Source organism: Centroberyx gerrardi, chromosome 1 (assembly GCF_048128805.1).
Source record: "Centroberyx gerrardi isolate f3 chromosome 1, fCenGer3.hap1.cur.20231027, whole genome shotgun sequence".
NCBI lineage: Eukaryota > Metazoa > Chordata > Actinopteri > Beryciformes > Berycidae > Centroberyx > Centroberyx gerrardi.
In genome coordinates this window covers 23,039,366-23,067,183 of record NC_135997.1, presented here as the reverse complement: position 1 = coordinate 23,067,183, position 27,818 = coordinate 23,039,366, and the positions used below count along the sequence as shown (strand labels likewise).

At 41.3% G+C, this 27,818-nt stretch overlaps 2 protein-coding genes across 2 annotated transcripts in view; both read right to left on the bottom strand.

The window, feature by feature from the left end:
- LOC139920478 (transmembrane protein 266-like) overlaps positions 1 to 27,422 on the bottom strand; it is a 43,445-nt gene extending 16,023 nt beyond the window's left edge. Inside the window, exon 1 of the mRNA XM_071910488.2 lies at positions 27,217 to 27,422. Coding sequence (XP_071766589.1) covers positions 27,217 to 27,422 — 206 coding nt within the window. The remainder of the gene's footprint in view (positions 1 to 27,216) is intronic.
- Positions 22,381 to 24,014, bottom strand: LOC139920490 (snaclec purpureotin subunit beta-like). Its single transcript, XM_071910513.2, has 2 exons — positions 23,320 to 24,014; positions 22,381 to 22,806 (listed from the first exon to the last, which is right to left on the bottom strand). The coding sequence occupies exons 1-2, from the start codon at positions 23,893 to 23,895 to the stop codon at positions 22,711 to 22,713; spliced, it is 672 nt and encodes a 223-aa protein (XP_071766614.2). The 5' UTR covers positions 23,896 to 24,014; the 3' UTR covers positions 22,381 to 22,710.
- Positions 27,423 to 27,818: the final 396 nt, after the last annotated feature.

Sequence of the window (27,818 nt, the reverse complement as noted above, 5' to 3'; positions counted from 1 at the left end):
AGAGGAGGAGAGGGACACAAACACTGAGCTGGTGAGAGGACCACAGACAGGGAAGGTCATGTCAGCTGTATCCTTGGAGGGATTCATTCATTATGTCTTTACAGATATATTTTCTATCTGTATGGATGCTTTTTATTGCATTTCATTTTAACTAGATAATACAGTGGAGAGTGATAGAGAAGATAGGAAGAGGAAGGAGGTACTAGATGTTACAAAGGTTGCGAGCCGGACTCAAGCTCCTGATGTTGCAAACACTAAACCTCCAGGACAGGTTATTTTCTCCACCTCACTCCCAAAAAGACAATAATCCATTGTTTCAGTGCACATATTTATATGTTTTGATGGCCTGTGTCCATGAATGGAATGTTCCTGGTCAAGTTCAATATTTTCTGTCTTTTTATGGAAAGTTCCTTATACAGAATAGAACTTCAGAAAAGAAGTTGATTGAGTGAGGTACTGAGATGTGACACTTGGATGAATAATTATATGCTTGCTCAATAAGTATGGATATTTTTCATCAATATTTTTGACTATGATTTGATCACTGATTCCAATGTTTCCCATGCTTTCAGTACTCTCAGTCTCTATCCAACCATTGAGGAGTAAATTCTCAACAGTGTCTGGATGGTTTTATCTGGATATCTGGATTCCCTGAGATGGCCAACAGAGGGTGGCAGTTTGCACTTGTGAAAGGTGCTGTCCTTTCAAGCCGAGCAGAGTTTGGTGGGTGAGCGTGGTCAGAGAGTGCATTGAAAGAGAAAGGGACAGTGAAGCTCTGTGAACTGGCGACTTGTCCATCAGCCATATCTGTGACTGGAATAGTGATGGGAGTCTCTTTTACATGGCAATGAAGGGATTCACTGTAGAGGATGCTGCTACAGAGGAAGGGTTTCAGGTTCAGCAAAACCAGTGACTGAGGGAACAAGTGAAAGTGTGAGATATGTGTACGTCAAAGATAATTCAATACATCTGAACATCAAATTGAGAATTATTTGTTTAGCTATCTATTGAATCGTTTTGAAAGTTTTGTAATTAAATATTGACCATATGAGGTGATTTGAGGGAAGGCACAATCTCCTGCCTGATAGAAAATCAAAGCATTAACCCAGATAAGCTGCTCCATAATTAGACAGGATAATAGTTGAATATTTTTAATGCTTGAAAAAAATGATAAGCACTTGATTTACTTTATCTTACCAGTGATGTATCCACCTTTTAGCCCATTAAAGTGCCTGGCAAGATAAATCAAGCACACCTCTAGCATATCCAACACTATACAACACTATACAGTACATATTACTACAACACAATATATTTTTCCCCATGTTACAGAGCAACTACTACAAGGGTTGTCAGTAGGAGTTGAGAGAAACAATGCCTCTCACCAGCTCTCCAGCTGGAGTGGAAAGTTGGCTCTGCCCACTACCTTTCCCTTCTCCCCATGCACTGGCATGGAGGAGACAGACGTTGGCAGAGCATTCCTCTCCTCTGATCATGTCTTCATTCCTTGGCATGGCGCTAATATGAGCTGAGACAGTGGCAGAGCGGCTTCATTTCCACCATTGCTTCAGAACTGATTTCAATGCAGTGATTGTGGAAGAATTTTTTTTGTTTTAACACCAGATACGGCCTATTAATCTATATAGCTTCCTCACTGAAGGTACATCACTATGGAGCTGTTGGTTGCAGATGTTATCCTGTCCCTTAAATCAGTTTCACGACATTAGCATTTGCATAGGACGATGCAAATTAAGCCTCTATCCCCATCCCTATACCCATCCTCAAAGCACGTCTTTAGGAAAATCAAGCTGTGAGAGGACAAAAGTTAACGTCTGGCAAATGAGAGAAAGTAGTCTTTTGATCTGACATCTAGGAAAGGATTTTCTACACTGGTCACTGCATTATTACAGCAGGATATAGACAGGATAATACAGGGTGGAGGATTTTATTGCTTCCACTGTATTCCCAGGACACGCCCGGAGAAAAGACGTGGAGCATTTAGCCGACTAAAGATTAGGGCACAACTATCCCCAGGGGAGAACTTTTTATGTGTCACCTCCTCATTTGTCACATGGCTACTTCTGCTCAGTCAGTGGAAGAGGCCACACATGTGTCTATCATTTATTTATTTTTATTTTTTACTTCACGTGTATCGCTATCTGGCTGTTTGATCAAGGAGAAATGTGTGACTGATATATTAGTCATAATTTCATAGTTAGTTGAAGCTGAATCTCACTGAATATGAGCAAAATCTAATGAAAAAATAGTCTTTTGGCCTGGTTGTATGGTCTTGTCTAGAACCAAGAAGTGTTACCAGCAAATATGCAACAATGCTGTGTATTATACCTTCAAATATTGCTGGCATGAATAATAAGTTACCAAACAACAGCCTTGGTGCAGGATTGCAGAGTCAAAATGGCTGCCTGTATTTTCATTAATTGCTCTGACTTAATTGAAGACCATTTAAGAAGACATAGGATATGATTCTTTAATTGATTAAGTTTGACAAATGATGACCTGCACAAGATCAGAATGAAAACATTTCTAAGTACTCATATCTTCTTCTTGCCATTTGCTCTGACTTAACTCTGAGTAACACATTTATGTAGCAATAAGGGTAGTGCTTTTAGCAGATGTCGAGTTGATCATTTCACCCTCCCATTGGTTTCTCAGAGGGAAGCATTAGCTCACGCTTGGCATGGGCAGAGCCACGAGCCTGTAAACAATGCACGGCTAATCTAATAAAGGCATAATCATGCTGATAGCAATCATCTTCTTGGCTTTGGGTGGGGTGGCACAAGTGTGTGAGCTCCAGATGGTGTAGAATCTGCTCCACCAGAGTCTGGGCGAGACTCTCTGGATGCCAGGTACCACGCCAGCCTGCGTACCAGCCTGCACGCCCGGCACCTTGTCTACAAGCAGACCTGGGAGGAATAGCGGTCTACTTTACCTTGTCTCGCAAGTGATGTGAACACCTCTGAGGCAGTTCAAGTGTCGGCGAGTCAAATAAAGTGCACCTCAACTAGTTCAAATGTTTGAACTCAAATTACATTTTTCCCATGACTGGAACTAAGTAGAGAAGTGACACACCGAGGCAGTGATGCTGGACATTTGAAAATAGTGAAAAATATTTTTTTTAAAATGCATATTCAGTTATGCTATCTTGTCCAGCATAACATGATGGCAGAGATTTACATGGTGTACAAAATTATCTAAAATAATTTTGTCCAGCTTTTTGTCCTAACAGTGAACCTAAACATGATTTCAAATGAGTTTGGCCTCTACTTATACAAAGTTGACAATTGGCTGGTGAAAAATTCAAAGGAAAAAAATAAAATAAAAAAATCCTTCAAACTACAATTTAATATGCAATGGAAGACCACATATTGCAAACTCCAGCGGTGATGGATCCTCCTGCCTATAAATTCATCCCACTGATGCATCTGAATCAGTTTAATGTTCTCATGCAGACCTTTACCCCACAGCATATGTTCCCAAAGCTAAAGGAACATGGAATTGAGCAAACACAAGCTGCCACATCCCTGATTTTCCCCCCAAGACATACTGTAGATACGCCAAGAAAGAATAGCTGAGGAGATGTGAGGCAGCTGCGTAAATTAAATCGATTTTAATAAGCATTCAAATGTTAGCTATCATGAGGATGTGGCAGTGAGAAATTCTGGCACACTATCATATTTATCATTAAATCGAAGGGCATGATGACAGGTATAGGAGCATTTGAGATTTTATTTCAGTGCCAAAAAGGACGATATGATTAGTTCACCGGTAGTAAGAGAACATTCAAATCCTTGTCCATAACAACCTGAGTTGAAACTTGAGGGACAAAGCCATTGGGATGATTAAATGTAGCGTATTTATTCTTTATTTATTTAGGAAAAGTTTGCAGAGCATGCATGCTCTATTTCAGTAATACCCTGCTTTCCATTCATATAGTTACATATATTCACTGTCTGCTACAGATCTGCTCTACCGGAGCAGTCAGGTGCCTTGCTCAAGGGCACCTTGACAGTAGTTGTTGAGGGTGAGGAGTGTTACTCATTCACTTTCCCCACCCAAATTTTCCAAGCTGGTCTGGGTATTTGTACCAGCGACCTTCCAGTCATAAGTTTCTCTAACTTTTAGGTTACTGCCACCCCCAACAGTCCACAGTATACAGCAGAGCCTCATTTTTCCAAACCCCAGTCATCCAATCTGATCGTTTGAACATAATGAATGGAATATGCAACGCTGTGAAACTAAGTTCTAATAATAGCTCACAAGCGATGGTGTTTCCTTGTTGATTCATGACATTAGAATTAGTGCAAATGAGACTGTGCGGAATATGCATGCATACTTGTTTTATATTTTGAATATGAGATGCCGTGTTATCTCAGTGTGTTTGACTCATCCAAACATTTCACTGGTTCAAACAACCTCCATTCCCAGAGGTTTGGTTTAGCAAGGTTCTACCGTATGGTTAGATAGTCCATCAAAGTGCTCCTCATATCGAGTGATTTCACAGTTCATTTACCTTCTGCAGGGAGGCAAAAAATTATAATCTCACCAGAACAATAAAACTCCTTGAGTGGGAGCAGTAAAAAGAAGTGGTAAAAGTGAAATACTCTCCTCACAAACTTTATAAGGGTGCAGTCTCTTCAGGCCTTAATGGTTCCAAGAATCACTCATGTCTTAGTATGACAACCTGCAGCCCATCACAAGGACTTGCACTCACTGCAATGCATCGTAACCTGTGCCTTTCTTGTTCATAGTGCATCAAAGGCAGTATACTGTATCAGATCTATGATGTGAGGATATTGAAATGAGTCAACAAGGCAATAAAACCTATGAGTTACAATCTGCCAAGCATACACTGCCTTGTCACATGCTAAAAGCACCGTGCAAGCCAATGCATCATCCACACACTCACATACACACATGCATAAGGGATGTGATACGACAGACAGTGTGAAGCCTCAGCTTGGATACAGAAGACTAATGGGCTGAATTCAGTGAACGTTTGTGTCCTTAACTCATGTCATGCCAACGCCAGCCCAGCCCAGAGGGGACGCAGTCAGACGCTGCTGGTGACACATGCGGTATATTAATGAGTCTTATTAAAGCAACAGAATGTTAGGAAATGTTGTTTCTCTGACCCAGTCGGCCCTGACGGCCTGACAGAACCACCTGGCCCGAGTCACTAGTAGACAAGCAGGTACAGCGGACAAGGTCACCTCTCAAACAAATAGTTTTCAAACTTGCTTTGGCTCCCCTGCATTTCCAAAATAAAAAATGTCACAACCTAAAACTGATTTTGCATGCGTCTGTCATATTGCCATTGTGGCTTTGGTCACATTGTGAGACTTTTGGTCACAAAGATACAGCAGATAAGGTCAGTTTTCGAGGATCCAAAGAAAGCCACAATACAACACACCAAGCACAGCAACTTTCGGTTACGTTTCTAGATCTTTTAACGTATGTTCCCTATCTTGTTTCATCACGTTCAATCTCTCCATCTGTCTTGGGACTCTTTGACTTCATCTCTATCTTTCTTGTATTGTCTCTTTTACTCAGCACTATCTGCTCTTACATCTTTGCTTCTTCATTTGCACTCTGCCAACCCCTCTCTCTCTCTCTCACACACACACACACTTTCTTTATCTCTCACCCTTTCTCTCTCTCGCCTTATCTCTCTCTTTCCCACTCTCTTTCTTTGTCTCTCTGTCCCCCTCCTGCTTTTTCTCCCTCCTTTGTGCTACCAGTGCGTGTTGAGCAGGTTGATATAGCTGTCAGTGCTTCCCACTGCCGGGGAGATTGAGTGGAGCTGGACAGGGGAACAGAGGAGGGAGATTAAATCAGGAAAAGTAATCAATACCAGCATGCCGAGTGAGTGAGGAGGAGTGAGCCACCAAACACTAGGATTGTCAGACAACGCTGCTCACAGCACCTGATGGTCTCATCAGATAAAGTACTCCTTTGCGGTGGGGTGGAGATATCGCTTAAACATTTATTCATCCTTAGTCTAACAGACAGGTGCAGAAAATAAGTCCTTTTACTCAAGTACTGTACATAAATTCAGTTTGACGTTCTCCTTGTTGGGAAACATTTATACTTTTACTCCACTACATTTCAAAGCAAATTTTCTACTGTAGTTTTTATTCTGCTATGTTTATGTATTGTCTAGATGCAGTTACAAATACACTTTGCATAAGGACATTCAACTCAGTACTTTTGCTAAACTCCAGAAAGGCCAAGCTGTCGACAATTGATGGCTGTTTTGAATTTTAGAAGTGAAATATCTTTCAAATAGCTTTCAAACTTTCCCTCCATGACCCACTTTCTGTACAAACCAGTGTTGTTAGATTTTCAGAATCACTCAAAGAAATAGTAGCTATAATTGTATTTACCCCCTTCAATTAATGGCTTGTTGGCCTTCTCTTAGATCCCCAAAGTCCATTGGCCTTTCTGGAGTTAAACTGAATCTTTCTCAAAAGAGGACTTTTATTTTTACTAGAGTTCTCTTCCCTGAGGGCACATGTTCGTACTATACATGTAGAAATGAGAACTAGAGAAGTCAGTCTAGGTCCTGCTTTTTTGAAACACAGACCATCTCTATAATTTAAATGACCTCTGTCATATCACCAGAGAGGTGCTTATTAATTTGTTCTGTGTGTGAACTTATACCCAGAAGAGTTTTGATGTCTTGTTTGCCTTCATTAGGTTTAGATTAGAGCAAGAGCTTATTATCCAATCACAGAGCAGTTAAAAAACACAATATATTTGCACAGGTATCTCAGACTGATAAGAGGGAACAATCAAAACCTTTCCTCCCATACTCCTCTACCCCTCGAGTTTCCTGTAGAATATCAATTTACATTGTAGTTTCCTAAACCATGGGTTAGGCAACCAAACTGGGTTTTAGTCTGATTTCTGTTTAGTCCCTGTATCACAACAATACTGGTAGGTTTTCATTTGACTGTGACCTGAGGTGAGACTGCATTTCTATTTTAGGTCAATGGCTCAATGATAACATCATGTTTAACCCTTCATCTAGGGCATTGCATGGAAGACTAATGCAAGTTCATTGCATGATACAGTATCCTTTTACTATCCTTCTACCCACCAGTACAAACAACGGGCAAAAGCACAGCCAGTGTTGCTGCAGTGTGAGTCCTTTGATGATTCATAGTGAGCAGGTGGATTGATCTCTCTATTACTTCTCCACACAACACAACAAATCCAATTTCTGACAAACTGAACTCCATCAATAATCAGATTCCTGGCAACGCAGCAGTTTTATTGCACAAATCAATCTCAAAACAAGTTTCTTAGGGCATAATGAATTGGGGCTGTGCATTTTTCTCACTAGCCAAATATCTGTTCTTTCTTTGGCTTGAGTTCCATTATTGGCTAATCACCCGGGGTGCTTTGAAACTGGGAATAACTATTCCTGGGGTGAGAGGTGCAATTGCGAATGTGGATGTGAAGTGAGATCATCTTGACACTTTTTATGTGGTAACTTCTTCGCTGCATTAGCAATGTGACCCCAATGGATGAAACTAATTCACACCCGTGCTGAGAAGAGAAAGAGAAAACAGAGAGAGAGAGAGAGAGACAGGCAGAGAGAGAACAAGGCTCTTGCACTGTATTTAGGAATCCTCTGGTATACAGAACAAATGGTGGAGACTACATGTTAGAGTAATATTCAATTGAATTCAACATGTAATGTTGATATCAGTTTAGTTTAGTTTAGTTTAGTTTAGTTTAGTTTCGTTTCGTTTCGTTTCGTTTCGTTTGGTTTAAAGTTCATGAAGAAAGCTTTGGAAAACTACAAATCTATGTGAGACATGATCTGATTTCTGAGAGCTAAAATACAAAATTAGCTTTGTGTTACACTATGTCACAACTTGTAACACTCACTTTGTCCTTGGCTTTAATTATACATTTCTCAGATTTTAATTTTAATAACTCATTTAAAGTATCATACATGTGATTTTTCCAGCAAATGCCGGATTTCTGTCATTTTAGACATGAAATTGAGACCTATGTGATTTATGCAAATCTGCAAGTCCCAAGGTAGGGCGGGACATCAATGTGATGACTGCTCATGTCACCTTTTGTGCATATGGCACCTGCTAATTAGATAAATCTCATCTCAGCAACATCAATCATCAACGGTGCACACGCCCACCCATGGGCCTGCAGATCACTTTCTTCTACTCAGCCTGCGTCCGACTTAACGTACCTCTAGCAAGATTTCACATTTCTTCTGACAGTGACGGTAACGTTAAGTGTTGGTTTCTCTCATTTGTTAGACATTTTACTACAACATTGTCCTATTAACTAGCTGACTATCTAACGTTTGTCGAATTTACCTTATGCGGGTGAGTGTTGCTTGAGTTTGATGCTGCTGTGTTTGCTAGCTAGGTTAAGTGAGAGTCGTTGATTTGAAACATTTATTGTTATTAACATTGACAGAGAGGAAAATAAAGGTCAGATTGGCAATAATGTCGTAGTAAATAATTCTAATTCTAAATAATTCTGGGTCCGAAAATACAATAATAATAAAATAATAATATAAAGTGGAAATTTTGGTCGGACAAGTACATTGTCTCCAGTTCACTGTCTCCAAGTGAAATAATTGGGTTTGAATCACCGCTGATTTTCTGTTTTGTTTGTCATAAACCAATCACATCCCTAAGCATATTATGACAAATAATCTTAAAAAACATCTTACTGGTGAGATATTGTGTACGTAAATTGCTGAGCAACAGACTGTCTATGAGCCCTCCATTCCCAGCAAACAAGCCCCTGCGGGGCCACTGTGGGGTTATTGTGGGCAGTGTGGGCTGGGGCAAACCCACTCTAATCCCACTGGCTTTGCCCATGCAGGGCCCACAGTCTTTTCCCACCTATGGGCCCTGTATGGGTTTTTTGTGGGCTGCCCACTGTGGATTTGCCCATACAGGGCCCATGCTGTTTTCCCACCTATGGGCCCCGTATGGGTGTTTTTGTGGGCTGCTCACACTAAGCCATGCAGCTTTGAGCTTGGTGTGGGCTACCCACTAGGGCCCCAAACTTTGGGGCCCACACGTGGCCACCATTTCACGGCTGATATGGGCCCACTGAGGGCAGCCCACAAGGGGCCCAATTGGCCCCAAAAGGGCTTGTTTGCTGGGTTGCTTCTGGAATTTGCTCTTAACAGAAAGGAAGGAAAGGGGCAGGTAAGAGAAGAGCTTCTCTTTCCTGAAGCAAGGATTAGAAGTCTTGTCTTTGAATGACAAATCACTGTCTGCTGATGGCAAATTCAGTCTCACCTAACAAATATGACAAAGCAGACACCATGGCAGATGGCGTCTACTCTTATCCTCCCCTAGAAACAAATGTGTCTCCAGTAGGTTCCACATTTCAACTGCTCTTGCACACACACACACAGGCACACACACACACACACACACACACACACACACACACACACACACACACAATGCTTCATGCTAAAGCAAGCATGGAAAAGGGGGAGTACCAACTAAGCATAAAATATATGCTGAGTTTCCCTGATGCTGTCAGATTGCAGGTAATTAATTTTACATTTGAAAGGTTCCCCATTACCAATGCCCGTGCACCATTGATCACAACACATCAGCACGGAAGAGGCAAACCCCAAAACTCCTGCGGCATTTTCATAGGAAACAGAACCAAAGATATACATGTCTGATCCTGGAGTAAAGATATAAATCTCTGAAGCAGCTGAATGGCTATTTCTCAAAGATATTGATCAGCTTCTTGTTTTCTGAAAGTTTTAGTGAGGAAATAGCCAGAAAGAAATATGACTTTTCATTCTTGCCTAGTGACTTACTAGTATAATTATATTCACACAGCAATGATATTGTGGGGTATGCAATAATTGTATCTAATTTTATTTGTTCATTATTTGTTTATTTCATTTGTTCATTTATTTATGTGTCACAGTTACATTAAGACATTGTCATTCTTCATTGACTCATTGACTGAGGAAGGTCACAGTATGTCTGGTTAACAGTGTTTTCCCCCTCCTGTCTTTGGTCCCATTGTAATGCAAACGTAGAATCAAAGACTTGGAAATAATTATAAGCACTTGTTTTAACCTGTATGGAGTACCAGAAGGGTAGGATTTACCTCATAGGACAAATCTGTATATGCATCTGTAAATAAAAGTTGATAATAGCTGATAATACTGATGGTCAGTTGGCTAAACATAATGCTAACACTTCAAATGTAAGTAAATTGGAAGAAGGATAATTTATAATAATTATGATAATTTACAATTTTACATCATACCAATCGATTCTGACCAAAATCTTGTCAATTACTTCACTGTAGAGCTAGTACAGAGCGAGCATTCAGTGTGTTGAAAAAGACCTGCTTTGGCTTTTAGTGTCGATTGTTGTGTCCATTGGCCCTATGGTACTGTGTTAAGAGAGCCGCAGCCATGCAAGCAAGACGTAAATAGCTCTACAGAGAAGCAATGGACGAGATTTTGGACAAAATTGATGCGTAATGGATAAAGATGGGAAAATAGGGAGTTATGCTTTAAATAGTTTTATTGCATATTCTATTCCGTTCATATTAACTGACTTGATTCTTTTTACTGCTGTACAAACTCAACACATTGACAGAATAGGGTCTGTCCAAATCAGCAGCCATTGCTAGCTTGCTGTCGTGTCCATTAATTGTCACATGTAAAAACTGTAAATGGATTAAACGCTCACCGACTGACCAATATAAAGAATTTAAGTGTTTGTTGTGTTTGTAGTTGATTTAGCTCATTTTGGGGAGAGTAGCCAGCCAGTATTGAAGTCATTGCCAAGGAAGGCAGACAACAATTGTCTTTGTTTTGAATGCTCACATTGTGTTGACAAGCGTGTTAGCTCACTTAACTGTACAGAGCGCAGTCCAACCACAGACACAGAATCTGAAATTTTGATTCAGTTCAGTTGGTGAACCGATTCAACTCGTTCTCGTTCTCACAAGTCGATTGACTTGTGAATCAACCCATCACTAGTATTCTGTGGATTTTGGAGAAAAGCAATCCAAAAGTAACAGAACATAATCAGAATACATCTCTAACTTTTAATGCCCAGTGGATTATTGTACTGACTACAGTGTTTAGCAGGTAATCAGTTATCTGTAACAGATTACACATTGAAGACGACCTTTCCAACCCAGATAATGGGGCTGCCTCTAAAGGCCTGAGGTCAGTGTAGGCGGTACCTCATCTGCACAACACAATGTTGATGTTGTTGAATGGTCCAGACAGCAAGGTCAACTGGTGTTCAGCTATTCCTTAGCCCACCTGAGCAATCCTGTGGGAACTCTGGGGACTGCCTCATTTGTATTTTACAAGGGCACAGGAAGGTCAGTGTGTGCATACAGAACATGTGTATATGTGTGCATGTGTGTCCCCGATCAGAGCCAGCATCGATCAATATACTATATATTGCAGTTAGTTAGGAGTTAGCTAGTGAACTCAGCTGAGGGAACTGAGTGGATATGGAGGAGAAAGAAAAGCATTTTGTAGCTCATTGAAGATGCAGCAAATTAGCACAATAGCGTTTTGACGTAATGGACAAGATTATACTGAAGAAAGACTAAGGACTACTGACACTGTGTAGACAGAGTACATGGTGCAGTCCAAACAAGACATTCAAAGATTATCAGGTGAACAGCATTAAATGAACATTAGTACAGTCACTTGATCACTAGCCTACTCTAGCAGTGCTGTGAATCACAGTGCAGGAATCTGCTGTTATTAATCATATTGCACATTGTGGCCCAAATGCAAAGATATGTCCAAGATTAATTGAAAGACAATATCACCAAAATTGATAAAGTCTATCTGTTAATTCAGCATGTTCATTTCCCATGTTTTACATACACTTTGCTGCACTACTACTGTTATTGGACCCCAAGAGGAATTGATGGGAAAATCTTGCAGCACCTATCTAGGACACCCTTTACACCGATCACCCAGGACATTAATGTGTCCTGGGTGATCGGATTGTGTTCGGATAGAGCAAAATAATGTATAATCTAGGTGTAAATGCATCATGGCTCACTGAAGATTTAATCATCCAAACCACCCCCAGAGACCAGAGACATTAGGCCGCATTAATAACAAAGTGTAAATGCAATGCGTCTTCAACCCATATACTAATTACATAAACAGAAAAAAATGTAAACGTGCGGATTCAACCAGGAAGTCAAACAGGCGGCAGGCAGCTCATATAGTAAACTCCTTGTCAAAAATGGATTGCCAGGATACCCACACATGTTGTGAGACAAGGTGTTAACTGTCAATTTTCAATCTGTGTTTTCTGCGAGAGAAAGAGAAATCAGATTTCAGTGTGTATACCTGAGGTGTATTTCAATGTCAAGAGTCAATATAATCCAGCTAAATCATATCTAGAACACAGTCCAGATACAAACCACATGTTAATCCCATGTGTATGGGGGACCTAGGACTGATAAAGGCTGGGCGACTTTTTCAATGTTTCAATGACGACTTTTTCAGGGCTGAGGGTTTGTTCACTTTCATTTCAATTTAGGAAGTGCATTTTCTTTTTAAGTACAAAATAGCAAATTAAATAGCTGTTTCACATTATCAATATATAAACAGCAGTTTCACATTATAGATGCCAAGTTCAACAATTTACACCGGACATGACTTTGACACCTTGACACTAGCTACATCATTAATTCCTACCACGTGTATGTGTGTGTGTGTGTGTGTGCATGTGTGTGTGTGTGTGTTGGGGTAGGGGGGAGGGTTAAATTGAAGTTGTTCTTGGCCAGAGAAATTACCTTTTAATATCGGGGTAAATGGAGATAGATCTACTTACATCTGCACTGGGGCTGTCAAGCTGGTCTCCACTAATAGGTTTTTCCCTGGACACTTGATCCCTCTCCCTCTTAGCCATAAAAGTAATCACACACTTTGCATGTCTGTGAATATTAACCACTACGTCCCTCCTCTCTGAAGGTGATCCCAGCTGTGGGCACGACTACACCTGGGCCATCCAGGTACTAGCAATCCTATTAGTCTCTCTGTCTGGCTTTTACCATTATCACATTATCAATCCTTGCAAGTTTGCAGCGTGTGTTGCAGCGTGTTGACAGTGGAGGCACACAAATGTGTAAAAGTTGACCCAGGTAGCATCAGACAGGCAAAATACAAAATAGAAGTATAGATTTGTTTCACTGACAGTAGGTGATCTGGATGGGAATCTGAGCAGGGGACAAGTTCTCTAGGATGTTTTTCCCATTTAACCACCTCTGTGTGTGTATTTATAGATGAACTTGCCAATAATTCGGTCACATTAATGTCTTTGTCATGTCCTCAATAACACATCTGTCTTCAACTGCAGGCTTGTGGAGGATAAGGAGGCACGGGAAAGGAAACAGACAGGAAAACTGAACTTCGGTTATTTTCATTTTGGTCATGACAAACTGATTCACATTGAAATTCTCTAGAACTTTTCTTTCATTTTCCATTTTAATCCACTGACATCATCAAAACAAACTAGGGGACACTTTTTTGATGAATATAAATGTTCTTCCCCTGTTTTCTGCCTCTTCTTGCCCCTGGCTGTTATTTGTTTTGTACTGTTTGCCATTTGGAATGGTCTGTTATTGCAAATGACTTTTTTCAGACTTATTAATAATAATGAAACCAATAAAAATTCAATAAAATTGAATTTAATTGTAATATTTTGTGTATTAGGTCTAATGGGATGGTGAACTGTTGGTGTATTTATTGGAATGGGAGGAGGGTAGTGATGTGGGGGGGATAAATTACAGAATTATCACTGTGAACACAAAACACATCATTTCCAAGAGAAAATCATTGAATAAAAGTATAACTTTCAGCCTTTTTTTAAGATTGAGGCCATCTCAAACGTCAAAAAACGCATCCGTCCTACGAGACAGACAGAAAACAACTATCTGACAAACAACGAACAGTTTGCTTCAACGCTTCAGCACTACTGCGGCCTGCAGCCTTCCCTGTGGCAAAGGGATTAAGAAGCCCGGGAGATAACAGGGAGGCCGGTCACTCCCTGGTCGCTCTCTCAGACAACTTCCTCTGCTCTCTAATTAAATCAGGCTAAATTGGCTCGGCCAGGCGAAAGCCCTCAGAGAATGCATTATTCTACAAAGCAAGACTTCAACATTTTGCCTCTCTTCCCCTCCTCTTCTGACAAAGTTATAGTGGGTGAGGAACACATGCAACGATGGAGCTACAGTAAAAGGCCACACAAGTTTGTTGTAGTTCTGCTTATCGAGCGAGGCACAGTGTAAAACTCAAGAGTGATTCCCACATGCCACAAGTGGTTCGTCAGCGGTTCTCAACTAACGTGGTGAGACATTGCTGCGCCCTGAGATTTTCCTCCAAGTTGATGCAATGTGGGCCAAGTCAGGAGCAACTTTTGTTTGCTGGCCCTTTCATATAATCATGCAAAGCTCTTATGTCATTTTCAGGCTATCGATAATTTAGTATGCTTTAAGTTTGCCTGTTTTTAAGTGTGACAATCCCTCATGCTCTGAACTGCAGCAACAGAAGCATTTGATTTTGGATGGATTTCAACTCTACAAAATCCTCCAAAGTGGGTTCTGATTATATGCAGAGGACTATGCTTATTTTCCTCCATTGACCAGTTTCTAAAACTTGCAAATGGGCCAGTGGCTATTTCCAAAATGGAACATTTGGACCCTTGGCCTATAGCTGATGGGTGGCAGAGGGTAGGAGCACTTGTTTTTTCCTCTTTCCCCCCCTGCTCACTAGGACACAGATTTAGATGAACCATCTGGTCTTGGTGCCCAGCACTCCCACCCTGGGCTCCTCACACATTTGGAACAGCCGTATCAGCGACATATGCTTCTGTCTCTGTGTCTGGCAACCGCACACCCATCACTGGGATGGGAGGTGACATCATTCCACTGCTCAGGTGTGCTCTAGTAATGGCAGTGGGGGCTGGACTGGGCTGGTGAGTCAGGTCTGGCAACCTGTGCAAATGATGCTAAAGTCATATTCACACTGCACATTCTTAGCCAGGTGTTATCCTTTGCCCTCGGACAATAATTGCCCCAGAGTTCATTTAGTCCCTTATCACACTGCCCCCAATGAGGAGAGGAGAGGAGAGGAGAGGAGAGGAGAGAAGAGAAGAGAAGAGAAGAGAAGAGAAGAGAAGAGAAGAGAAGAGAAGAGAAGAGAAGAGAAGAGAAGAGAAGAGAAGAGAAGAGAAGAGAAGAGAAGAGAATTCATTACCTCGGAACATGGAATTTGTTTACACCCTGACCTTTTCCACACATTTTTGCATAAACAGTCAACATCAGAGGTTGGTGGCAGCACACTTTCAGCCACTGAGCCGGTACTGCTGGAGCTTGTGAAGTGTCAGGTGCCTTGCTCAAAGGCACTAGAGTGGTTGTTATGTGCCATTTGAGTTACGTCATCTCAGGGTTAAATTATATTCTATAACTTCCTTCATCCTGTAAAGCTCAGCTCAGACTCAATACAGAGTTTGGCTGTACTAATGCTGTCATGTTGCTGCCTTTTCTCTAGTATAAGATGTGCAGGCTGCAAATATGTAACAATGTCCTGTGTAATATTGTTTGAGTGATTCTGCAAGTCAACTTTCATAATTGCATGTTACTCAGCAACAGGAATGGGAAGGCAACATGGCTGCCACTGAAAACTTGACATGACCATAACTGTCTACCTATGGCTTTGGTTGTTAGTACAGGATTAGCCAATTATAGAATCTACTAGTGCAACTAAACTAAAGGGTCTAAAAGGTCTATAAAAAACTATTTACATGAGAAATCAGCCTCAATATGACGGATTGCATAACTTACATAACAAATTATTGATTTAGGATATCAGAATTTATATAAGCAGACTAAGCTGACAATCTGACCAGAGGCTGCAGGCTTGATGCCTTTAAAAGTATGGGCCACCATCTAAAGTGAAAACTGTATGATTGGTCCTACTGTCAACAGTGACTACTGAATTGTCAGTTTCAGCCGTCAGTACAAGCCGCTGATGAGGGCCGGCCCTCCACATCTCCGCTCCCTGACACTCATTGTCACAGCCTGCGCTTTTTTTTCCCAACAAAGTCACACACCAGCAACGTCCTACACAAATACAAGCTGAAATGCACCAAAAAACCCTCAAACCTAAAAAAAAAAAAAGTGAGCAAACAAACAAAAGCAGCTTGATGACTAGGGGGAGAGTGGGCGGCCATGAAAGTGCTGAACACAAGCCCACGCCACCTTGGTCCTCCCAGCGTTTTTCCTAGACAGGAAGATGGATGGGCCCAACTCTATTAATAACTACACTCCACTTACCATGGCACCAAAACTGCTAACACTGCAACTGCCCCCCGATGCTAGCTAGAACAACCACCTCCCACAATGTCGCCCACTTCTCTCCTGATAGGAACACTGTGTTAGGCAACAATGCAGCAAATGGGTGCTAGAAATCTCCAACCTGTCCACCTTTCGTCACCCTCCCTACGGGAATGTACTCTTGGAGGCTCCTGAAGGCTTGCGAAGGCAGCTGTGGTCAGTGTGATGTGTTGATAAGGGTGTAGAACAAGAAAAAAATCTGGGACTGCTTCTTGGCATTTTGATAGTTTAGTTACAGTGCAGATTGGTATTCAGCATGGGAAGGCTATGGATGCTTTGTGTGAATAAGAGGGCAGAGAAAGAGATGAAAAAAAGATGAAAAAGTGAGAGAGAGAGAGAGAGAGAGAGAGAGTGGAACAGAGTGAGAGACCGAAAGGAGGGAGAAGAGAGAGGAGGAAAAATATACACAGGAAAAAAATCAGTGGGACAAGGAGAGACATAGAAAGGAAGAGGTAAAAAGGTAGTGAGAGAGAGAGAAAGAGAGAGAGAGAGAGAGAGAGAGAATGGAAGAGAAAAAGGATCCTATCTGAATGTGCAGAAGCATCAATGAAGGAACACTATTGGTCCTAATGAGGTGTGACAGCCCAGTATAAACTGGAATATGAAGTGAACCATGATTACAGAGGATTAGATAACAACCACTACGCAGTGCAGTGAGAGAGCTTTTGTGCCTGCCCTTGTTTTCTCTCTCTCTCTCTCTCTCTCTCTCTCTCTCTCAGTGTATACATACTCTATGCCTCTGTGTTTCTGTTCATGTGTGTGTGTGTGTCAGAGATTGTGTGTGAACGACTACTTCGCCTTCCTCTGAATCCCCATCATGTGAAGTGGGGGCAGCGCGGTATACGAGAGATAACAGAAAGGTCAGCTCCACCTTCACAATGCTACGGGCTATGATATGCAAACATGGCTGACAGTGGGTGCTTCATCACACGGCGGCAGCTTGACATATAGGAGCCTTTTCTCTTGATTAATCCCCGCTGCTTGGGCCCCACTGTGGAACACACCGCAACCTTATAGGCAAGCCGTGACAACACAAAGCTTTATTCATTAAGGGCTCAATCTGTAATCTGTGAAGAAAAAACAGAGCCCGCAATTTGTCTTCTGCTCCCAAGATGTAAAAATGTGTGATTCTATCCGGCACCGGTTGAATTTTGAGGACTGAAATATACAATATGTGTCTTAATTGTTCCAATTTATAATCTGAATATTACAAAAGTGACACAAAACAATCCAAAGCATGATATTGGATGTTTCTATTTTTACAATGTATGATGCTATTCATATTTATTTATACTATTTTTATTATATATTTTTTACAGGCAAAATTCTTCACTCATCTGTCTGTACACACAATGAATATGCATAAAAATCCCACACAGGTATAATCACTAATTGCCATATTATTTCAGGGACTCAACAATGAAATTGATTTGTACAACTTTGAAGTTAAAAGCATTTATATTAAACTATATTACAGAGGACACTGATTGAAAACATTTAACACAGTACGGCAGAAGTAATATCAGTTTAGTTTGCATATTTCTCATTTATATCCAGTTCTGTTTCTGAAATCAATGAATAAGAAAAGTTTTGCTGATAGCGAGACATTCCAAAACTACGGAGCCAGTGAAAATAAGTTTCGTCCATCCCTCACTCAATGAATCGTCACCATGTTGATAAAACACCTGCACTGTGGTTGTGACATTCTCAATTTCAGGAGCACACGCGCTCGCTCTGCCAAACATCGCTGCTGCTGTGCATGCCTCGCCGTTTCCCGTGCATACTACGACCCTTCTTCATGGCACACTCCTTCACTATCTCAGAGAGCCAATGAGCCACCTAATGCAGGCTGGGGGGGAAAGGCAATCCACTTTCCCAGGTAGAGTCAGTGGAGCAGCCGACAGATTCTTCTCCCAGATACATTATCATTTTGATGGCTGTGGATTGCCGTCCCACCGCCGCTGTCTCTGTTTCTCTCAACTTCACTTCATCATTCCACATGCCCATAAAAAAAGGTTCATTTCTCCTGCCCCATTTCCCTAAAGGTGAGTTTGGTGATCGGTCTTTTTTGCTAGATGGCACTCTGATAGAGAACTGTGCGGCGGCTTCTCATATCAGCCTTCTGAAAAGTGAGCGCAGATGTGGGCCTGGTGGTGTTTGCATGTTGTTATGACCCGCAAAAGCCATAGCAATTCATAATAAGTGAACATTAGAGGTATGTAATGTGAGCGCACGGGTTTAAGAATCCCATCCGTTGCCGCAGTAAACCATCGTAAAACATGATGATGCCGCATGGGTGTGGTGTTCCTGAATGTCATTTAAAAGCAATGGCTGCTGTCTGTCTGAGAGGTTGATCGATGCGGTAATGAGGAGACGGAAGCGCGGGTGTAATCACTCAAAGCCCAGTGGTGCTGAAATCCACAGAAAAAATAGTATTGGCTCCTGGAGGACACTGGGCTTGACTGACACATTCGCTCTAACTGTCTCTGGCCACGCCTCACTGATTCTACTGACGTGGCCTTAATGTCAGAAGTGGCTTCTTCTCTTCTCTCGTTCTCAGTTTCAGTCTGTTAGGGCTGGTTATCAGTAGTTTGAAGTGAAGCGGTCATCATAGCACCTTCTTAGCAACTTCTCTTAAAATGTCATAGATTGGCAAAAACACCAGATCTGATAGGGGGTTATAGAGACACATAATCTGTTAGGGGTTGTTGATATTTCACTTATGTCTTCATATTGGGAGTCGAGCAGAGGTAGCCATCATTAACTATTCACACTCAGCCCCTATCTTCTCCTTTATCACCTCTATTATTACAAAGCAAGGGCTGTAGGAACATCCTAATGAAACTTCCCAGTAAAAGGCCAGACGCGGGGCCTGGTAATAGTGATTAATGTAGGGGATTAGTATACCGTTTAAGGTATAGTGGAGATGTAACAAGATACGCACTATCTGGAGCTCATGCCTGGTGGATTTAAATGGAATTTCATTAAAGCTAAAAGAGAGAATGATGACTTTTACAACTCCCACTGGCAGCATTTTTACAGGCAGACATTTCGCACTAATGACTTGAATATGAAATAGTGACCCCATCGCACTAAGCACAGTTTGAGTAAATTGAGCTCACTGGTAAAATAACCTTCACTGCAGTCGTTGGTAAATCTGTTGTTAGAGCTTCTTACAGCAGCTGTTCTTGCACTTCTCCAGCCCCGGGACCAAAATGAGAAATTTCAGTCAATTCAAGTCTCTTGCCCTGGGACCCAAGCTCATTTGAACATATTGATACTCTAGTTTTGTGGGTCCTCAACAGCAATAGGCCTGTGACCCAGTTTGGGGTACCAACTCATAGTTAGAGAAGTTAGACAGAAACACTGCCTTACAGGTATTTCACAGGTTGAACTATTGTAGGGAATGCTCCATGCATAATTCATCACTGTACACCAAAGTGTTTGTCCCAACAACAGCCCATATAGGACAACGAAACATACAGAGCATAAGACAGTGATATGAGGATATGGCATCAAGCACAAAGGCAGCATACCTTTCCATTATGCATTGCGATGCATCGACACGCTATGCCTGACTCTTGACATGGAATGGGACAAATGAGGGTTGTATTGCGTGAGGACTGGCTGTGATAACAGCGCTGTGTCAGTGTCGGCCCACTGTTGACGGTGCGTCTGTGAAATCCATCTGTTTCGGGCCGTGGCTGGCTAACTGAAGGGAACCAATGGAGTGAGACCTGATTTGGTGTCAAACGGAGTACTTGGATGAGGCGGTGTGTGCGGGTAGGTTTGTGTGTGTGTGTGTATGTGCGCGTGTGTGCGCCTGTGTGTATTGGATCCTGTATTACAGCTTATGGTGTTTATGTGCGTCCTACTGAGAGCTCGCACTAAGAGCTAGGTTTGAGTCACAATTGCTGGACAGGATGATAGGACTGGAGAGTGACCAGGTTTGCACAGTGAAAAAAAAAATCTGTTAATATTGTGACTAATCAAAAGGACAGCTGTAATATGACCTTACGTCCATATGTCAGACCAACATTTCACATAATCATGCTGAAGCGGAAAAACAAGGGCCGTGTTAGCAGTGCAACCATTCTTAGGTTTAATGTGCCTTTGACTGAAAATGACTGGGACACTAATTCCTGAAGCCTTTACAATTATGTTGTTTTTTTTCTATTTTACTTCTTACATCCTACTGTCTGTACAATTAATCTCCTTTCATATTTGTAGGCCATGGTGCTTTATAATAATCTTGAACTTGAACTTTACAGGGCCTGAAGGATCACTCACATATTCATTCATTCACTCGTTCACTCACTCTGCCCCTAGTGGCCGTTAGGAGGCATGGCACACAGGATGCAGAGAATCACTGTTTGGTCTGCAGTACTGCTGAACTGTGTAAGGTGCTTCACCTCAATGACACTGTGAGTCCTTATTCAAATATAAAGCTGGCTAGTCACATGGCATTGTGGTGCAACAAGCGATTTCCCCCATGTTAGCCCCATGTGATTGCTGTCATCAATCACTGTGACTGTTTCAACCTCTGTGTTGAAAAATAAGCTTTTTTATCATCAGACACATACGTTTCCATGACATCTGCTACAATACCCATAAGACTCATCAGCTCCCTTCACTCCTCTAAGTAAGTAGTAAGTAGTAGGTAAGTAAGTAGGAGTGAGTATTAGTAGAGGGGAGAATCAGAGCAATAGTTACAATCCCACACAAAACACTGCATCATTTTTGTCACAGAGAGCCGGCCATAGTGCTTTACACTGTGGTGTAAAGCACGATGGGAACTGAGCCAAGGTTGTTATGTACACAGCTTGTACCCAGGATTTTTTTCTTGTTTTTCCTCAAATTTCAAAATTGCACTGTAAAATTCTCTGTTCGATTGAATGAGTAGAACTATTGCAGTGAAAGTGGGACTTTATAAGACCCAAACTGCCCCATTCAGAAAAAAAACCTCTCTAAGAATCTGAGCACTGACTACAGATGCCTGGTTACATGCGAATTCACTATGACTTAAAAGGTTAATGGGTTTCATATTAGCATGCCTATTATACATTTTATGAATACATGCCCACACTTATAGGTCAGTGAGGAGACAGTCTACGACAATTTGCAGGCTGTAAATTACCTCAAACCCCAGACAGTTCCCTGTTAATGACTTCACACGTTTGAAAAGCCATGTATAATTATGAGGTACAGCACACATTTATAAGGAATGAAGGGTGGAATATTATCGGCTTGTGGATCATGCAGTGCGCAATGTCAATTACTATAAAGGCTATAATTGTCAACAGAAAGGGGGAGGAGGGCGGATATTCAGTCTGAAATGATGAATTGATCCTAGTTAACTTACGGACGCTGGTGAACCCAGAGGTTCTCAGTTAGTGATAAATGGACATAATATTGAGCAAGGGTGACAGCGAGTCAAGGACTTGGGGAGGGAAACGTAATAGATGATTGATGGTAATCATGCACAATATATGACATTTGTGCATGGATGTGTGTGTGTGTGCATGTGTGTGTATCCAGTAGCTCCGCCATATTTTGGTAAAAACTAAAAAAGGTTTGTAGAAAAAAGCTTCCAGGTTCCGTGCCATGATAACGATCCTGACATCCCTAACAGCCAGGCAAAATATTTTTCCCTTTCATCATGTAAGAAATCATGTTAACGTCACAAAATATGTACTGTATACATACTGTATATTCATATACATATCAATATGTAACTGTTCAGATTCATATGGAGATAAGCCTGCCAAATAGTGCAAATGTTCTACCATACTATACTATCACAAAATCAGCAGCAGGGTATGCTGATAGGTAGTAGACTAACAAATATTTGCCACAAGGGGAATTTGTCTTATACAGAAGAGTCAGTAATACATAGAAAAGTTTGAGCATACATAGAGTTTAATCATAAAACAAGAGTGGAAAAAGTGTACAAAACCTATCCACAATTTGTGTAGTATAAACACAGCCTTTACATACAATGACATCAGAGAGAAATATTGCAAAATATCGTTATGTATATGAATTAAAGCTGTTTATCCTCTTAACACATGTTAAACACATGTAACAATTCAGCACATAGTGGAAACTAACTGGGTTTGACTTTTAGCTCTAAAATGATCTAAATGTCCATGTCCAAATGTTATTCCTCTTGAGTTCAGCTTAATTACAGATGACACGAAGTAGATGAAACGGAAACAAAAGAAGCAATGTGTATGACAGGCCACCTCAGAGTATTGACATTGGCCAAACTCAGTCGCAGATGAAGTGGAGTCTCTCCTGGCAGTCACGGCTCTCCCACTCTCCCTCTTTGCTCACGGCTCCACAGCGCTGGCTCCATGCTGGACACTGGTGGCATACATGTTGTATAGATAATCTTAGGTCAATACGATCTTTCTTCAGCATGTTTTCAATGCAGAAAAAGTTAATGATAATAGTAATTCAGTAGTTGTGGCCAAGCAATTTGATTGCTCAAAGAAGCAAGCTGGTATGACTAGTCCTGAAAAATGGAATTGGTTGCAATCTGGCTTTCTCCTGTTTTATTCTTATGTACACTACTTTGAAAAAAACTTTCAGGTGGTGCACACACATTGATAACCATTGTTTAAAAGCAATAATACCCAAAAGGGTTTCACACCTAGCTGCATACCTGTTATACCCATATTCATAGTAAAAAAAACACTAATACTCTTACATCTCAGGAGTAAAAATACAATTTAAATATGGTATTAAATAAAAGGAATTATTGGAAATGTAAAACTCAGGAAAATGTACTTCATAATAACCAAAAAATCTGAAAGGTAAGGTAATCAATATTGTTTTGACATGTTAACATAAAAATGATAAGGCAAGTGCGAGCACCTGTTGCTGTTCTCCCTGGCTCCAGGCTTGGTACTCCAGCGGGTCTCCGTTCACCCACAGCCAGCGGTCTGCCAGGTAGCGCAGGCCGGTCCACACATGCTCAGTGGTCTGGGCTTCCCAGATCTCCCTCTGGGCCAGCAGGACCTCTGTCTCAGAGACCAGGCTGGTGAGGTCGGTGTGTTGCTCCCTGCAGTGCTGCAGAGCCTCTTCCCAAGTCTTCTTCTCCTTCACCACAATCAGACTCAAGCAGAAGAATTCCTGGAGCATCGACTCAGGAAGATCGTTCCATCCAGTTGGCTCACAGCTCCAGCATATACTGCCATAGTACTCAACCTCATTAGCGTTATTTGGTTCACCATCCACCCAAGGCATGTATGATGCATATCCACCTCCTGACCACCTCCAGTCAGTGTCGTCAGGGTCTCTGTAGAGACCGATCCAGGTTTGTTCAAGCTGTGCACCTGCCTCTCTGAGCTTCTTCTTATCTCTCTTACTGCTGACGGGCGAGTTCAGTGTAGTGTGCTCTGCAGTGCTCTTGAGCATCAAGCCAGGTCTTTTTATCAGGAACATATACATACTTCCCAAACACTGTTGATACACTTGCCATCAGGAGCATTTGGAAGATGGACGTCTTCATTGTAGAGCCGTGTGTTTAGATGCGACAGAGGAGAATGGATGGCGTCCTACCACTGTCACCAGCTCTGGCATCTGATGTTTCAGTCCAAGTAGCCTAATCACCTTGGGGTAAGGATGGTGAGCTCTGAATACTAATTGTGGAGCTATTTTACTTTGAATAATTTGGGTATTATGCATAGCCAAATAGCTATTCTTACATCAACAACCATTTACATTAGGGTACATGCCAGCCGCACACACAAGAAATGTACTTTACTGGATGATTGAACCAGATGATGCAACAATTATTTTGCATTGCAAATTAACTTGCATTTCACTTTGCCTAGTGAAGCCAGAAGGGTAATGGTGGGACGGGTAATGTCACAGTTCTCTTTACGCTTGTGATTCCTTGATTCCTGATTGGAACATACAGTATTTATGTTAAATAAGTATGGTGCAGTGACAAGTACTGTTGAATGATATATTTTGAAAAAGGTACAGTTAAAATGATGAAAGCTAATGTGAGCAGATCTCTGAAGTGATCAATGGGCTCCTGATAGATTCCTCACAAGAAAGAAACACAATCAAGTCGAAATGGCCAAGCATGAGAAATAAGAGTGTTGGTTTATCAACTGTGCATATGCTTGTATTATTATTATTATTACCAAAACTGCCTTGCCATTCATGAAAATGCATAAACTTTTGTACAGAGGTCCAGTCCCATGCCAAATGATACAGTATAGAGCCAATAGTCCTCATGGTGGCACTACAGAAATCAAATCTAATCTAAAAACTTGCAAAATCTGCAATAAATCAGTGATAGGTGCTAGAGTTCTACCTTTCACATTACATCGGTCAATATGTGAAGAACCTTTGCTTTACTGCAACCTACAGTCAATCCACAAAGCTTATAGTAAAAACTGTAAAACTAATTAAAGCTAAGTCCTCGTACATTTAACATGCAAATGTCACCAAATTTGCTACACTGCATCTTGGTGAGGTTACAGGGTACAGCTGCCTAAACGGTGTACAGGGTTTTGAATTTTTTAAAATATTTAGTCCACAGCACATGAAATGCTTGTCTGTACAGTAAGGTCCTGTATACAGCCACTGTAAATTCTCACCTACCCTACCATCAGTAAACATTTCAAAACAAACTTGTGATCATTGCCTATCGCTATTGTTGAGCTATTAAAGAATTAAACTCATGGTTTTACAATGACCAATCAATAGCAATGATAGCAATAGTTCTTTTAAAGTCATATTTAACAAACAACTAGAATCTAGATGTTATGTAACCATAAACATAGGCTTTTATAAACAACAACAACAAGCCATAGCCATAAACAATTAGAAACAGGAAAAAAAAATCTCCACCCAGAACTATGCTAGTATGAACTGAATGACCCCCCACTAAACACTAGTCAATTTAAACAAAAAAAAAATGTGTTTATGAATCAAAATACATTTCCTTATTCTCACTCTGAACTACTCTATAACTCCTACTACTCTATAACAATCAATTAATTATATTTAAATTATATCTTCATTCTGAACTACTGAGAAAAGTGTAAATGAAATAGCAGTTGTTGTTTTTTACTGTTTATAGTATGTTTTGTAGCAACCTCACTTTTAAAATCTCTGCTGTTTGTTTTAATCTGTATATTCTGGTATAAATAACAATAACAAAGAAAACTGCAATGTGACGTTGTATTTAGTGAAGAGCAGTAGGAGAACTGGGAGTCTTCATCCACTCCCAGTCAAACCGACTCGGCCTCGCAGTAAAGTCTATCAGCAGAGCGGAGGAGCAGAGCCGCCGGGACGAGAGAGAGAGAGAAAAACTGGTCTCACTAATGCTAAATTAGTCTTCAAAATAATTAGACTATTCCCGTAGCAAACAAAAAGCATTCGATCAAGCAACTCTCTCTCTCTCTCTCTGTTACGGCTCAGTGTGTGTGTGTGTGTGTGTGTGTGTGTGTGTGTGTGTGCATGTGTGTGTGTGTGTGTGTGTGTGAAAAGGCAGTAACAACAAAAGCAGACTGACTGAGAAACACACAGAAACTCTGCCCCCTTCTTATCTGGGTTCAACTGAGAAAAGCCAGTCATGTTATTTTCAGTTGAATATCTTTTCTCCACGATTATAGGCGTTGAATTAAAATATCTGAATAACGTTGAAAAAATTCAGAAGGAACAAATACTCAAAATGCATTATTCATGCTTTTGGTGCATGGATGTATTGGCCTACAGTGGGTCGCCTGAGTTAAATACATAGAACAGAAACATGTGCAGACGATCTCTATGTTATTGTTTACTACTTCTGCCTAGCTACAGTGTTGGAGAGTAATGACAGTCTCAGACTTGCTAAACTTCTCTGACCAGGTTATGGTAAATAATGAATAAACTGGTGTCTGGCTGTGTCAAGACAGAATAACCTGATTCCTTAATCAACTAAAAAGTCTGAGGGGAAGTTTGCTTTGACTGCTCCACATAATGAGATCAGCAATAACTTAAAGAAGGGAATACGGGTGAATATCAGGAGAGGAGAGAAGAGGGTAGGAGTGTCTGAACAGTGGCTATGTTTCAATCAGCCAGCAGAGATCAGTGAAGGGGTACTATGAAGAGAAGGAGCCTGGGCAGCGCTTCTCACAAAAAAATATACACATGACAAGCATGAGACCGAGGGATGATCCCTTCTGACTGGAATTTAGGAGGGAAATAATGGTGAATGTGGAAGAGGACAGAAGAGATAGGGGAATTATGGGTTTTTCAGAAGAGTGTTATGTGGTATGTTATGTTTAGTTCTTTTTGTGAGTCAGCTCTTTTGAGTTCCCTCTGTGAAAAAACAAATAGTTTGATGTGTGTTGTGCGTTTTGTTCAGCAAAGCAAACCAGTGTTCACAAGCTGCGGGAATATGTCGGCTTAACAGTGATTGTGAGTGAGCTTGTGCCACTTGGGGGAATAAAAAAAAAAAAACACTGCCAAATGATTTCAGAAGTCACCTAAAAAAAAATACCACCCGTGTGTCACTCACACTTCCCTGTTGCCGGGTTATTTACAGAGGCAAATCATCATCACTCCCAAGTTACTAAAAAAAAGCTGCTCAAAGCTAACAGGTCATTCGCAAATCAGGCATCATGTGTGTCGCACTCAGCCTTCCATGACGTCAAGTTTTTTTCCACAGAGGGAAATCACATTAAAAAACAAAGTCACTGCCGGATCAAACATTTTTATCTATGACGCATCACAACCTAAAGCACATCGCATCGGTTTTGTCTCACTCACCCTTCCCTGTTGTCATCCTCGTCTACGTTGGAGAGGAGCTGCGACCCGGCCAGTGAGAGGTCCAGCGCTGCGAGGGGCAGATCTCTGTAGCCAAAACTCACCAGCTGCACCGGAGGAGCCAGGCACGGGTTCTCATCCTCCACCGGCTGGGAGATGATCTCCAGGTCCGACACACCCGCCTGCTCCACTTCTCTGGTTGCATACATACACCACCCACAGACAGACAGGCACACACAGATATGAGCGTAAATACAAACACACACACATAAAGGAAGAGAGAGAGAGAGAGATGCGTTTCAACAAACTATCAAAGCACAAACACACTTCCTATGTTTTTCTGTGGCGTATAGAAACACACATACACACGTTTCCTCACACACATCCTCTAAAGGGGGAGGTGGTCCAAAGAAGCAGGGACTATCAATACTGTGTCACCACATACATTGACATGGATATAGGGTTGATGGTCGCCTGAAGGACTGAAAAACAGGCTTTTGACTAGGAGGTCATTGGTTCAAATCCCTTGGATAGAGTTTTAAAAAAAGCCTAAGTGGTATAACAGCTACCATCAGAGAGCCTTTGGGCAAGGTCCCTAAGTCCAA

What these genes read in the sequence shown, in the direction of transcription:
- LOC139920490 (XM_071910513.2), bottom strand. Translation starts at nt 23,895, where the DNA reads ATGTATATGTTCCTGATAAAAAGACCTGGCTTGATGCTCAAGAGCACT. An exon ending in GCCAGGGAGAACAGCAACAG is followed by an intron (nt 22,807 to 23,319) that starts GTGCTCGCACTT and finishes GTATGCCACCAG; the next exon opens with TGTCCAGCATGGAGCCAGCG.